This window comes from Phycodurus eques, chromosome 16, assembly GCF_024500275.1.
Source record: "Phycodurus eques isolate BA_2022a chromosome 16, UOR_Pequ_1.1, whole genome shotgun sequence".
Classification (NCBI taxonomy): domain Eukaryota; kingdom Metazoa; phylum Chordata; class Actinopteri; order Syngnathiformes; family Syngnathidae; genus Phycodurus; species Phycodurus eques.
In genome coordinates, this window is record NC_084540.1 from 5848681 (window position 1) to 5864520 (window position 15840).

Genomic DNA, 15840 nt, shown 5'->3' on the forward strand with positions numbered 1-15840 from the left:
GACCAACATCAACTCCGTCCTCAAAAAGGCCCAGCAGAGGATGCACTTCCTGCGGCTTCTGAGAAAGCACGGCCTGCCACCGGAGCTGCTGAGACAGTTCTACACAGCGGTCATCGAATCAGTCCTGTGTTATTCCATCACAGTCTGGTTTGGTGCTGCTACAAAAAAGGACAAACTCCAACTGCAACGGACAATCAAAACTGCTGAAAGGATTGTCGGTACCTCCCTACCCACCATTGAGGACTTGCACGCTGCCAGAACTAAGACAAGAGCGTGCAAAATCCTCTCAGACCCTGCGCATCCCGGTCACCAGCTCTTCCAGCTCCTTCCCTCAGGTAGGCGCTACCGATCAATGCAAACTAGAACTAGCAGACATTCCAACAGCTTCTTCCCTCTTGCGATCAACTTCTTAAACACCGAACCTACAATTCCATTACAACATGCTGGCAATTGTTTGACTTGAGTTCGTTGTCACATTTCTGTGGGGCCAATCATACATTACTCGTGTACTCACTGTAGTTGTCTCGCCATGCTGCACTATTTGCATATACTGGCCACTCATGCCAGAGTAGCATCTGCTCCATTTGCACACTGATTGAGGAGTATCTGCAACATTTGCACAACCATCATTGTCCCAGATGATCGCACTACTCGTCACTTTAAACCGCATACACTCCTTGAAGTCTCAGCGCCCTTTGCACAATGGTCATTGCACCGGACTATTGCAATAATAGTCATTCGAACTACTCTAAGTGCTAGAGAACTCTGCATCTTTTTGCACAATTGTCAAAAAAAATAATTATAATAATGTACCGGCATTACCAGATGACTAGCAACCCTTTACTGCTCAGTGACTGTTTTTTTTGTCAATGTTTTTATGTCTCCAAAGTGTTCTCTGTCAATTGACTGTCTGTTGTCGTACTAGAGCGACTCCAACTACCCGAGACAAATTCCTTGTGTGTTTTTGGACATACTTGGCAAATAAAGATGATTCTGATTCTGATGAGGCTTTTTGGGAATGATGCAACAAGTTTTTTACACCTGGATTTGTGGATCCTCTGCCATTCCTCCTTGCAGATCCTCTCCAGTTCTGGATGGTGAACGTTGGTGGGTAGCCATTTTCAGGTCTTTCCAGAGATGCTCAATTAGGTTTAAGTCAGGGCTCTGGCTGGGCCATTCAAAAACAGTCACGGAGTTGTTCTGAAGCCACTCATTCATTATTTTAGCTGTGTGCTTAGGGTCATTGTCTTTTTTGAAGGTGAACCTTCAGCCCAGTCTGAGGTTCTGAGCACTCTGGAGAGGTTTTTTGTCCAGGATATCCCTGTACTTGGCTGCATTCAGCTTTTCTTCGATTGCAACCACTCTCCCTGTCCCTGCAGCTGAAAATAACAACCACCATGCTTCACTGTTGGGACTATTTTGGACAGATGATGAGCAGTGCCTGGTTTTCTCCACACATGCCACATAGAATTAAGGCCAACAATTTCTATCTTGGTCTCATCAGACCAGAGAATCTCATTACTCACCATCTTGAAGTCCTTCAGGTGTTTTTTAGCAAACTCCATGCGGGCTTTCATGTGTCTTGCACTGAGGCTTCCGTCAGGCCACTCTGCCATAAAGCCCTGACTGGTAGAGGGCTGCAGTGATGGTTGACTTTCTAGAACTTTCTCCCATCCCGACTGCATCTCTGGAGCTCAGCCACAGTGATCTTTGGGTTCTTCGTTACCTCTCTCACCAAGGCTCTTCTCATCCAATTGCTCAGTTCGGCCGGACGGCCAGCTATAGGAAGGGTTCTGATCGTCCAAAACGTCTTCCATTTCAGGATTATGGAGGCCACTGTGCTCTTAGGAACATTCAGTACAGCAGATTTTTTTTGCAACCTTGGCCAGATCTGTGCCTTGCCAGAACTCTGTCTCTGAGCTCTTCAGGCAGTTCCTTTGACCTCATGATTCTCATTTGCTCTGACATGCACTGTGAGCTGTAAGGTCTTATATAGACAGGGGAGTGGCTTTCCTAATCAAGTCCAAGCAGTATAATCAAACACAGCTGGACTCCAATGAAGGTGTCAAAACAATTTTAAGGATGATCAGAATAATGGACAGCACCTGAGTTAAATATATGAGTGTCACAGCAAAGGGTCTGAATACTTATGGCTGTGTGATATTTCAGTTTTTCTTTTTTAATAAGTCAGCAAAAATTTCAACAATTACGTTTTTTTTTCTGTCAATATGGGGTGCTGTGTGTACATTAATGAGGAAAAAAATGAACTTCAATGATTTTAACAAATGGCTGCAATATAACAAAGAGTGAAAACTTTAAGGGGGTCTGAATACTTTCCTTACCCACTGCATATCGTATTGCATGCTTTGTTACATGTGTGTGGCGTTTTTTCTGAGTTTGATCAATCAGATGCGACCTTAAATGCGCATCGCCATCCCCTAGATACTGGTCTCCTATTGGCTTGAGCTGCCCCATAGGCGTTCAGTGAGACTCTCAGCAGCAACGGGAAATGCACAAAGACGGAAACAACGAACAACTTCTGCCTAAAATGAATCTGGAAATCTGGAAAAAGTTAATAACTCTTTGTGCTGCTTCTGTCTCTTCATTTGTACCTCAATTCCTCAGTAGCATGCCAGTCACCAAAGGTGTTGTAATCACTAATAAAGTAAATGACTAAATCACTCATTATTGGTTAAATGTGCTCATCCTCAGAGTACTTCACGTTTACTTATCAGAAAATCTGTGTCAGGTTGCTATGATTGCTCGTAAAATCTAATGGCTGAAGTGCTGCGCATTAATGTGGAACAATGTAATGATGCTTTGACAGGAACTACTTGAGAAGTTCAAAGGGTGTACATTATCAATTGATGGAATTGAACATGGAATTTTCTGAGCCAATTATAATCGAGTATTCAGCAAGACCATGGTATAATTTTTTTTTTTTTAAAAACATGCATCGATCTATATATTTCTTTAGATATAATTTTTTGTTTTATCAAATAGAGCTGTTGTATCAGTCTTGGAAACATGAATATTTTTACATACAATAGTTTCCATTTCCCATATAGTTCCTGACATGGAAATTTATTATATCAAATTCCATATATCCATCCATCCATCCATTTTCTGAGCCGCTTATCCTCACAAGGGTCGCGGGCGTGCTGGAGCCTATCCCAGCTATCATCGGGCAGGAGGCAGGGTACACCCTGACTTGTCTGGACTCACATTCACACCTAGGGGCAATTTAGAGACATATTAACCTACCATGCATGTTTTTGGGATGTGGGAGGAAACCGGAGTGCCCGGAGAAAACCCATACAGGCACAGGGAGAACATGCAAACTCCACACAGGCGGGGCTGGGGATTGAACCCCGGTCCTTAGAACTGTGAGGCAGACACTCTAACCAGTCAGTCACCGTGCCGCAAATTCCATATATTATTATTATTCCATACTGGCCATAACCCCCTTTCACAGAAACTGTAAATGTGTGGCAACGTCAGCTCTAATATCTGGTGTGACATATAAATACTTGTAGGATAGCAACAAAAGGGGTAGCAAATGTTGGTCCAGGGTGTTAAACTTTACACCACTGTTCTACCTCTACACAATTTCCGTTTACACACCTCTGTTGCAACTGAAACTACCACTGAAGCCAGAAAAATCACGGGTTGACTTCATCCCATTCCCCATTCCATGTTGGTGAGCGTCACTGAACAGCCACATGGGGAAATGCTGGCTTTGACGGGCAGTATAAAGTTGAATACAGTCCCCAGTCTCCTTATTTGTGAAATGTACTATTATGAATTACCGTGTGGACAGCAATTAAACATACCTTGAGTGCCTCTTCGTACTCTACTGCAATGGAAGCAGAAAGATTACTTTGAAATAGGACCTTATTTGCAGGTTTGTGTGAATATCTATTTTTACCAACTGGGTTGTCATGATTTCTTACCTTGGCTGTTAATGGAAACCTGGCAGAAAGGGTATTTGTTAATGACAGGATAATTTCACAGTCAACCCGTAATGATAACCCATAAGGCTAAAGTGGAAAGCAACTGGACCTCTATTCTTAATTGTTAAAGATGTTTGTCCAGGTGAAAAATTCGACAAACAAGAGGCCAGGCCTTTCCTTCATCCCTTGAGTATTGGTGTGTGACATGTTTGTTTGAATGATGACAGAGACATATGTCATGTCAAATCCTGGTCCAATTGTCTAATTTTTGAGGGGGAAAAAACAATTGTTGAACAAAAATGCACCCAAATCAGTGGAACACTGTCAGCTAACATGTTGGCAGTGTATCTTCAAAAGAAGATGGAACCGGGTTTCAATATTTATCTGCCGTTACGTAAACAGGCATTCAAAGTTAATCCATGTACATGAGTAACACCTTTTTATGCAAAGCGTTGAATGCAGACAAAATCTCTCACCTCTTCGTTCTCTTCGTCAAAATAGGTCAGCTGAAGGCTACACAAGCCAAAGGAACGCTTTACCTGCGAGACACACACACACACACACGCACACACTTAAGTCATGATGAACTCCAATTGGTAGGCAGCACTCTTACAACAGCTGCAGAAATGTCGGTTGGAGTTGGCGGACTGCCTAAATGAAGGTCTACAACTAACTGGACAGGTGGCAGGAGGAGCTGTGCTTAGAGGAACGTCGGCAATGTGGCCCGGAGGAGTTGAGGAGTGATTTGGAGCTAGATGGGATTGGACATTGAGACATTCTTTCTTTCATATCTATGTTCCTCGAAAAACAGATGCTACAGTTGCTTGGTTACTTTGAACTTTGCTCATGGCAAACGGGAATGACATCACATACCATGTGATGGCAACATATTTTGATCAACTGCTGAGGAAGACTCAAGACCTCCTTCATCTATAGTCGTGTCACACAACAAAAAGCATGGATGTTTCTTTTGTGACAGTGGCTTCTTTGAAAAGTAATCTCGGCCGTCTGTATGTTTCACATATATTGAGGACTGACAATAAGTGCATACCAAATTTGCCATTTTTAATGACGCTATGAAGAATGACTTTCCAGGACATCAAAACAGTACAGTCTGTCTTTTGTGTGTCATCTGAGTCAATGAACCACAGAAGAAAAAAACATCAAGAGGAAAAAATGTGCAAAATTGACCAATAAAGAGCAGGCCAAAACCAGCCAAAACAATATACAATAAACAACAAAACACTTGCACAGACTAAGGACATTCCATACAAGAGGTCTCACAAACAATGCTTTTACAAAGATAATAATATTCCTTTTTTATATTTTATCTCACTAATGCTGATAAAAGTGGTATATATTTGGGCTTCGAAATCAGAGTACATTTCTGAGATTAGTTTTGGAGCAAATTAAGTCTCATATTAGAACCTATGTCTGTATAGATGTATACCTTAGTTCAGGTCATGTACTTTGCTCGAGCAAAAAGAAGATAAGGAGTTTGTCATATTAAAATATTGGCCTCAACAGCAGCCTCCCATGTATTAATATTTTTGGAGTGAATGTTACAGTAAAAATCAACTTAGTTGTAATACAATGTCTGTCTTCGATGGTGCTAAAATGTTGTAACCAGTATTGAGTGGAGGTGACCTAACTATTGTTTCCATGAACAAGAATTACACGATACTAGAAATTCACGATTATTCTCACACAATATGGTGGTAAATTCTTCTATTCGTGTTTCCTCAAGGACAGGTTTTGCATCCCACCCATCCATCCATCCATTTTCTTTACCCCGTATCCTCACTAGCACTTGGAACAAATCGTACGACGTAAGTGCTAATACGTGTTGTGCGCCGCCCGGCAGGTCTCCTGTTAGCTTACCATGGCCTCCATCGAGTCCCAGCTCTTGGTCTCGGATCCCGACAGGAGAAAATTCTTGGAATTCCCCCTGAAATTCACCTTTACGTTAATGCAGAAGTCCATTGTGTCACTCTCACCGCACTAATACATATTATGTATGCAAGCCATGAGGCGTTTTCGCGGACTAGACAAGGGCGATTTAGGTTAATCTCGCCAGTTGGCTCATTTAGGAAGACGATGAGGCGTATGTTGTGTTTACATCAGCATCATGTACACGCCCATTCTGCACCTTGTGTCCGGAACAAGGAGCGTCACTTCCGCTTAATGCCTGGAAAAATACAATACTTCTTTTTAATTATGATTATTTTCACTAACCCTTTACAAAGATAATGCTCCAATTTGTTGGACACTGTCAGAAATATAATAATTTGACAACATTCTGACTTCTGTTTTTAGTCTGCCGTGGTGCAAAACTGCACTGCATCTTACAGATATTTGAGGATACTCTTTCTGATATTTTAAACTACATAAAAGTTTTAACAAAATATTTAAAATACCGAGTGATGTTTCCAGATGTGCCGTGTGTTCTGTAATGCAAGTAGCGTTTCCGCAAAGCACATATTTATTTAGTATCATTTAGGAGAGGAGCCGGAAGTGATGACGTCCAAGCCTCGCTACCCGCTCTATGCGGTAAAGACTCCAAACTATTAGCCGATACAAACTACACAATCCTTATCCAAACTCTGAGCTGACCGCGACTCTATTAAAAATAAATAAAGGGGGGAAACACACACATTTTGAATGGAGGCTGAATTAAGGGTTTATATTGCTGTCAAATCATGCGGGAAACTAAAGCGCTCGCGAATCGGTCACGTGGTAAGAATTTGGATCGCTTGGACAGGATAGCGAGCGATTATGCGTCACTCCTCGGAATCCTTGGAAACAGGTTGCTGGCCGCACTGCGGTTAGTGCACTCGACTCTCAACCTGGTGAATGGTGGTCTTGTGAGTTCGAACCACAAACAGGATCGCGCTGCATAAATAACCATCATTGAGGCTTATCATTACATATGTTTATCAAAAACGGCATTTTCCACCGTTTCTTATTTTATTCAAAGGGAAGGTATTTATTGTGTTCCAAAAAGGTAAGGTACAATAAAACCTCACTGGGAGAGGAAACAATTACTGTCCCCCAATTTATAAACGCTTGCTCTTGAATGAATCACTTTAAAAAAAAATTTTGATAAACTGTTACTTCTAAATGAACACTTTCAAAATCCTTTGCCCGCTTAACCCCATGCCATTTTCCGAAAGTGACAGAAAAACATGATAGAACCTGCCATACCAGTGATGATGAACATTTTACGCACACAGAGTACGTTCAAAAATAATATATTTTACAATTTATGTCAGGAAATTACTTGGTCAAACATTGTTTTGTAATACATAGTCATTCAAGAGAGCCAAAAAGACGCAAAAATGCAACGCACCACATACTGCATGTGGTTAAGATACAACTGCCTGTGATTATGCACGTGGCCAGCAAGTGGTTTCGTGAGCACGCGAAGCATCAAGAAATGAACCATGACTCGAACGAATGGCTGAAGTGTTACAATACTTCATGATGCGTCATCTCGCCATCACTACAAATATATAATATAGTACAGCTCAACAACACAGCAAACTACAACCCCAATAATTAACAGCCAGAAATGTGTTTCTAAACTGTCAATCCATACTGTAGCTGTGTACTATAAATTTAAAGCCGTCGATGAGGCTTTCGTGGGCTCCTACCTGGGACGCATTCAAAACAGAGTCATTTCCAAGTTCAGTTGAAGTTTACTGTATTTATTCAACATTCAGGTGAACAGAACATCATGTAACAAAATGTAAGTAAACAACACATGATGAACAGTCAACAAAAAATTTGCAGCCTCACTAACCCGCGTTGTCCAAGTATACTAACACCTGCAAACTGATGTCTAAAATTGGTATTTAGTGCCATGATTACCATTTAAGATCCTACTGTAGTAAAAATTTAAGGTAGATTTTAAACAAAAAACAAACTAAAAAATCCAAACATAGCAGCTATAACATTTAATTCACTGGTTATGTGAAGTTGTAATTCTCTGATTCAGCGTACTGTGACTGGAATGTGCTTCTGAAATGTATTAACCAAAAATGGAATGGGATTACATTTACGGGTGTTTAGGGGCTATTCACACAGTGAAGTGAATGCCATATGCATATGGATCAAATACATTGATCATGCATTCTACATCCATCCATCCATCCATCCATCCATCCATCCATCCATCCATCCATCCATCCATCCATTTTCTTCCTCTTATCCGAGGTCAGGTCGTAGGGGCAGTAGCTTGAGCAGGGATGCCCAGACTTCCCTCTCCCCTGCCACTTCAACCATCTCTTAGGGGGGATCCTGAGAAGTTCCCAGGTCAGCCGGGAGACATAGTCTCTCCAGCGTGTCCTGGGCCGTCCCCGGGGTCCCCTCTCGGTGGGACATGCCGAGAACTCCTCACCAGGGAGGCGTCCAGGATCCTAAACAGATGCCCGAGCCACCTCATCTGGGTCCTCTCAATTTGGAAGAGCAGCGGCTCTACTCTGCGCTCCACCCGGATGACCAAGTTTCTCAGCCTAGCTCTAAGGGAGAGCCCGGACACCCTGCGTAGGAAACTCATTTCATCCGCTTGTATCCGGGATATTGTTCTTTCGGTCACGAACCACAGCTCAAGACCATAGGCGAGGGTAGGAACGTAAATCACAATCAGAATCAGAATCAGAATCATCTTTATTTGCCAAGTATGTCCAAAACACACAAGGAATTTGTCTCCGGTAGTTGGAGCCGCTCTCGTACAACAGTTTACAGAACACTTTGGGGACATAAAGACATTGACAAAAAACAATTGTGCAAAAAGATGCAGAGTCCTCTAGCACTTAGAGCAGTTCGAATGACTAATATTGCAATAGTCCGGTGCAATGACCATTGTGCAAAGGGCGCTGAGACTTCAAGGAGTGTATGCGGTTTAAAGTGACGAGTAGTGCGATCATCTGGGACAATGATGGTTGTGCAAATGTTACAGATACTCCTCAATCAGTGTGCAAATGGGGCAGATGCTACTCTGGCATGAGTGGCCAGTATATGCAAATAGTGCAGCATGGCGAGACAACTACAGTGAGTGCACGAGTAATACATAATTGGCCCCACAGAAATGTGACAACGAACTCAAGTCAAAAAACTTCCAGCTTGTTGTAATGGAATTATAAGTTAGGTGTTTAAGAAGTTGATCGCAAGAGGGAAGAAGCTGTTGGAATGTCTACTAGTTCTAGTTTGCGTTGATCGGTAGCGCCTACCTGAGGGAAGGAGCTGGAAGAGCTGGTGAACGGGGTGCAGACGGTCCGAGAGGATTTTGCACGCCCTTGTCTTAGTTCTGGCAGCGTGCAAGTCCTCAATGGTGGGAAGGGGGGTACCGACAATCCTTTCAGCAGTTTTGATTGTCCGTTGCAGTCGGAGTTTGTCCTTTTTTGTAGCAGCACCAAACCAGACTCTGATGGAAGAACACAGGACTGATTCGATGACCGCTGTGTAGAACTGTCTCAGCAGCTCCGGTGGCAGGCCGTGCTTTCTCAGAATCCGCAGGAAGTACATCCTCTGCTGGGCCTTTTTGAGGACGGAGTTGATGTTGGTCGCCCACTTCAGGTCCTGAGAGATTGTAATTCCCAGGAACTTGAAGGTCTCGACGGTTGACACAAGGCAGCTGGACAACGTGAGGGGTAGCTGTGGCGAAGGATGCCTCCTGAAGTCCACGATCATCTCTACAGTCTTGAGCGTGTTCAGCTCCTGGTTGTGTCGGCCGCACCACAGCTCCAGCCGCTCCGCTTCCTGTCGATATGCAGACTCGTCACCGTCCTTGGTGAGGCTGATGACAGTGGTGTCATCTGCAAACTTCAGGAGCTTGACACTCGGGTTCGCTGAGGTGCAGTCCTTCGTGTAGAGAGAGAAGAGCAGCGGAGAGAGGACACAACCTTGGGGCGCCCCAGTGCTGATGCTGCGTGTGGATGAGGTGGCCTCCCCCAGCCTGACCTACTGTGTCCTGCCCGTCAGAAAGCTGTAAATCCACTGGCAGATGGCAGGTGAGACGCTGAGCTGGAAAGCTTGGTTGAAAGGAGTTCAGGGATGATGGTGTTGAACGCTGAGCTGAAGTCCACGAACAGGATCCTCGCGTAGGTCCCTGCACTGTCGAGGTGTTCTAGGATGAAGTGCAGTCCCTTGTTGACTGCATCAACCGCAGACCTGTTCGCTTGATAGGCAAACTGCAGGGGGTCCAGCAGGGGACCTGTGACACTCTTGAGGTGGCCCAGCACGGGACGTTCAAAGGACTTCATGACCACAGATGTCAAAGTGACAGGCCTGTAGTCATTCAGACCAGAGATTGCAGGTTTCTTGGGGAATGATGGAATGATGACTGGAATGATGGTGGAGCGTTTGAAACAGGATGGAACTTCGCACATTTCCAAAGATCTGTTGAAGATCTGAGTGAAGACTGGAGCGAGCTGGTCCGCGCAGACTTTGAGGCAGGATGGGGACACATGGTCCGGTCCTGCCGCTTTGTTAATCTTCTGTTGTTTGAAGATGCGTCTCACATCCTGTTCATGGATGGTTAACGCAGAAGTCAGAGGTGTGGTTGTGGTCGCGGGTGCGGCCGGGTGGGTGTGTGGAGTGAAACTGTCCTTTTCAAATCTGCAGTAGAAGGTATTCAAGTCGTTGGCTAGTGTGCTATTGTTCTCATCTTGGGGGGATCATCGCTTGTAATTAGTCAGCGATTGGAATGCATGCCAGACTGATTTAGAGTCGTTCGCGCTAAACTGTTTTTACAACTTTGCTGCATAGATCCTCTTTGCAATGTTAATTTCTTTAGTAAGCTGGTTTCTAGCTCGATTATACAGGGCCCTGTCCCCGCTCTGATATCCATCTTCCTTAGCTTGGCAAAGCTGCTTAAGTTTAGGAGTGAACCACGGCTTGTTGTTGTTGAATGTCCGAAATGACTTTGTTGGTACACAAACCTCTTCACAGAAACTGATATAGGATGTGACAGTATTCATCCAGGCTGCCAGCTGAATTTTCAAAGACACTCCAGTCTGTGCAGTCTAAACAGCTTTGAAGTTCCATCTTGGCTTCATTGGTCCACTTTTTGACTGTTTTCACTGTAGGCTTCGCACATTTAAGTTCTTGCTTGTACGTCGGTATTAAGTGAATTAAGCAGTGATCAGACGAGCCCAGGGCTGCACGAGGTATAGCACGGTATGCGTTTTTTACCGTAGTGTAGCAGTGGTCTAAAGTATTATTTTCCCTGGTAGGACAGTCGATGTGCTGCTTGTATTTAGGGAGTTCGTGGTTGAGTTTAGCTTTGTTAAAGTCCCCGAGAATAATGAGGGGTGAGTCCGGGTGTTTTTTTTCAATTTCGTTGACTTGTTCGGCGAGCGTTAGCAATGCGGCGTTCGTGTTAGCTTGAGGTGTAATATAGACTCCAGCCAGTATAAACGATGCAAACTCACGTGGCGAGTAGAATGGTTTACAGTTCAAAAACAGCGACTCCAAATGCGGGCTGCAGTGTGTGCTGAGCACCGTGACGTCCGTACACCATTTTTTGTTGATATGGAGGCATATCCCGCCGCCCTTTGTTTTCCCCGATGATTCTATGTCGCGGTCCGCTCGATGAATGTTGAAGCCGGGAAGCATGACGGCGCCATCGGGTACAGCGTCGCAAAGCCAGGTCTCCATAAAGCACATGGCCGCGGAACGTCCGAAGTCTTTACTGGTCTTTAACAGAAGATGAAGCTCGTCCATTTTGTTGGGTAGGGAGCGTACATTCGCGTGGTGGATCGACAGGAACGCCAATCTGTGTCCTCTCTTGCGGAGTTTCACCTGAATGCCGACTCGTTTCCTTCTGTGGCGCCGCTTCCACCTCCATGTGCCGAAAACCGCGGACGCCGCTCCGGTGAGTAACTCGGGGAAAAAAACTGAGCGCATTTTCGAAAGTTGGTGACAGAAAGTCCGGAGTAGCCTCCTTGATGGTTAGCAGGTTAACCTTGTGTAAGTGAGTCGTGTAAGGTCTACAAAGACGAACGAAAAACACAAAAACAAAGACAATACTAGAGAGCGCGTTACCGAGGCGACCACACTGGTAGGCGCCATCTCGACCGGTAAATTGAGAGCTTCACCTTTCGGCTTAGCTCCTTCACCACAACAGACTGATACAAAGTCCACTTCACTGCAGCTGCTGCACTGATCCACCTGTCGATTTCCTGTTCCAGTCTTCCCTCAATTGTGAACAAAATGCTAAGATACTTGAACCCCTCCACTTGGGGCAGGATCTCATCCCCGACCTGGTGAGGGCACGCCATCCTTTTCCGACTGAGGACCCTGGTGTCAGATTTGAAGGTGCAGATTTTTATCCCAGCCGCTTCACACTCAACTGCGAACCGATCCCGTGAGAGTTGGAGATGACGGCTTGATGAAGCCAACAGAACCACATAATCTGCAAAAAGCAGATACTCAGACCACTAAACCAGACCCCCTCTACACCTTGGCTGCATTTTGAAATTCTATCCATAAAAGTAATGAACAGAATCGGTGACAAATGGCAGGCTTGGTGGGGTCCAACCCTCACCGGAAATGAGTCCAACTTACTGCCAGCAATGTAGACCAAACAGGTTGTACAGGGACTGAAAAGCCTGTATCAGCGGGTTCGGTACCCCATACTCCCAAAGCCCCGCCACAGGATTCCCCGAGGGACAAGGTCGAATGCCTTCTCCAAGTCCAAAAAACACATGTAGACTGGTTGTGTAAACTCGCATGCACCCTCGAGGACCCTGCTGAGGGTGTAGAGCTAGTCCACTGTTCCACGACGAGGACAAAAACCACACTGCTCCTCCTGCATCTGAGATTCAACTTCCTGACGGACCCTCCTTTCCAGCACCACTGACCTTACCAGGGAGGCTGAGGAGTGTGATCCCACTGTAAATGGAACACACCCTACGGTCCACCTTCTTCAGAACGAGGACCACCAACCCAGTCTGACAATCGAGAGGCACTGTCACCGATGATTGTGCGATGTTCCAGAGGCGTGCCAACCAGGACAAACCCACAACATCCAGAGATTTTAGGAACTCCGGGCAAATCTCATCCACCCCGAGGGCCTTGCCACCGAGGAGCTCTCTGGGGTTGAGGTCACCGAGCTCAACCCCAGAGAGCTCCTTGGAGACCCCACCTCAGAGATCCCAGACTCTGCTTCCTCATTGGAAGGCGTGTCGGTGGAAGTGAGGAGTTCTTCGAAGTATTCTCTCCATTGACTCACAACGTCCCAAGTCAAGGTCAGCAGCCCTCCAGCCCCACTATACACAGTGTTGATGATGAAGTGCTTCGAGCCGCTAGTCATGTACCACATCGCCAGTGTCTCTACTTCCTGCGCAAGCTGAGAAGAGCCAGAGCCCTGACCCCCATTATGTGCTCGTTCTACAGAGGGACCATAGAGATCATCTTGACCAACTGTATCACTGTGTGGTACGGAGCCATCACCGCATCCTGCCGCAAGACTATCCATCGCATAGGGAGGGCAGCTGAGAAGATCATTGGTACCTCTCTTCCTTCCCTGCAGGACATTTACAGCATCCGCCTCACCCACAAATCCATTTGCATCGCGGGGGGATGCCACCCATCCATCACACAGCCTCTTCAGTCTGCTGGCATCACTGAGGAGACTGTGGAGTCTGCGGGCCAGGACAAACCTACTCAAAGACAGTTTTATTCATCAAGCTGTCAGGAATCTGAACTCTATGCCCGCTCTTATCCCTCTATCTCTTCTGTCCTCTGCCCACCTGAACTCTGACGCCCTACAAACACCCCCACACACACACACCAGACTCTGGGTTGCGCCAGCCACTTCAGCATCATTGTGGTTTTGTCCTCTAATCTTTAGATGTCTTATTTGCCTTGGTTCTCTGACCTTGACTATGTTGCACACGTCACCTAATGTTTGATATTTGCACATTCAATTAATACTTTTAATACAGTACATACCATAGTTTTATTGAGCTTGTATTGTCTTTTGTAGCACCGCAGGCCCTTGAGTACTGAAATTTCAATCCACTGTATCTTCATCCATTCATTTTCTGAGCCCCTTATCCTCACAAGGGTTGCGGGAGTGCTGGAGTCTATCCCAGCTATCTTCGAACATGAGGCGGGGTACACCCTGAACTGGTTGCCATCCAATTGCAGGGCACATACAAACAAACAAACAACCGCACTCACATTCACACCTACGGGCAATTTAGAGTCTTCAATTAACCTACCATGCATGTTTGTGGGAGGGAACCGGAGTGCCCGGAGAAAACCCACGCAGGCACGGGGAGAACATGCAAACTCCACGCAGGCGGGGCCAGGGATTGAACCCAGGCCCTCAGAACTGTGAGGCAGACGCTCTAACCAGTCGTCCACCGTGCTGCCTCCACTGTATGTGTTACTCATATTAAAGAATTGACAATAAAAGTACCTTGTACCTTGTATTATAGATAAATTGCATCCTGCATAAATGAGAAACGGAAGACAAAAACAAAGACAGCAATTGAGACTGTCCAGATGGGAGAAAAGAAAGGAATATTTGGAATGTATAAACTAATCTAAACAGCCATTTTTAAATCTTGAACCAGATGTGCGTGTGTGTGTGTGTGTGTGTGTCGGTGTCTTTAAATTTAAACCATGTGTGGGAGCATGGTTTTACTCCCTGCAAGCATTTATCTCCCCTTCAATATATAAATATTTTGCAAATCTTGCATGTAGCTTGTGTGTGTGCGTGCGTGTTTGTGCTGCACATAGATTCAGCAGCTCTACCTTACTGTTAATAATTCTTTTAAATATTTATGCAAGAGAATGTTGTTTTCAAGTCACATTCCTTCACGGGCTTTGGAAAAGAAAGGTTTCACAAGAAGGCGTTTCATCTGGAACAAACTGTACCCTAGACAATCATGATATCATCCATGATGTGAACATATACAAACCCAATTCCAATGAAATTGGGACGTTGTGTTAAACATAAATAAAAACAGAATACAATGATTTGCAAATCATGTTCGACCTATATTTAATTGAATACACGACAAAGAAAAGATATTGAACGTTCAAACTGATAAACTTTATTCTTTTTAGCAAATAATCATTCATTACGAATTTTATGGCTGCAACACGTTTAAAAAAAGATGGGAAAGGGTCATGTTTACCACTGTGTTACGTCACCTTTTCTTTTAACAACATTCAATAAACGTTTGGGAACTGAAGACACTAATTGTTGAAGCTTTGTAGGTGGAATTCTTTCCCATTCTTGCTTGATATACAGCTTCAGCTGTTCAACAGTCCGGGGTCTCCGTTGTCATATTTTACGCTTCATAATGCGCCACACATTTTCAATGGGAGACAGGTCGGTACTGCAGGCAGGCTAGTCTAATACCCGCACTCTTTTACTACGAAGCCACGCTGTTGTAACAGGTGCAGAATGTGGTTTGGCCTTGTCTAGCTGAAATAAGCGTCCATGAAAAAGACGTTGCTTGGAGGGCAGCATATGTTTCTTCAAAACCTGTATGTACCTTTTACTTACACACTTAAGGATGTAGTGCCGAACTGTATTTACTGACATTGGTTTTCTGAAGTGTTCCTGAGCCCATGTGGTGATATCCTTTTACACATTGATGTCGGTTTTTGAAGCAGTGCCGCCTGAGGGATCGAAGGTCACGGGCATTCAATGGTAGTTTTCCACCTTGCCGCTTACATGCAGTGATTTATCCAGATTCTCTGAAAAGCTTTGATGATATTGTGGACCGTAGATGATGAAAGCCCTAAATCCCTTGTAATTGTACATTGAGGAACATTGTGCTTAAACTGTTTGAATATTTTCTCACGCACTTTTCACAAAGAAGTGAACCTCGCCCCATCTTTGCTTGTGAATGACTGAGCAATA

General features: G+C 44.7%; 1 protein-coding gene across 6 annotated transcripts in view; it reads right to left on the reverse strand.

The window, feature by feature from the left end:
• Positions 1-6083, reverse strand: part of nbr1b (NBR1 autophagy cargo receptor b) — a 73659-nt gene extending 67576 nt beyond the window's left edge. For 5 of the 6 annotated variants that reach the window (XM_061701548.1, XM_061701550.1, XM_061701549.1 and 2 more), the window contains exons 1-4: positions 5835-6083; positions 4430-4492; positions 3954-3972; positions 3834-3856 (exon numbers count right to left, since the gene is read on the reverse strand). In XM_061701548.1, the coding sequence (XP_061557532.1) occupies positions 3834-3856; positions 3954-3972; positions 4430-4492; positions 5835-5936 (207 nt within the window). In that variant the 5' untranslated portion in view covers positions 5937-6083. The remainder of the gene's footprint in view (positions 1-3833; positions 3857-3953; positions 3973-4429; positions 4493-5834) is intronic. The other variant, XM_061701547.1, reaches the window with a different exon arrangement.
• Between the last annotated feature and the right edge of the window lie 9757 nt (positions 6084-15840).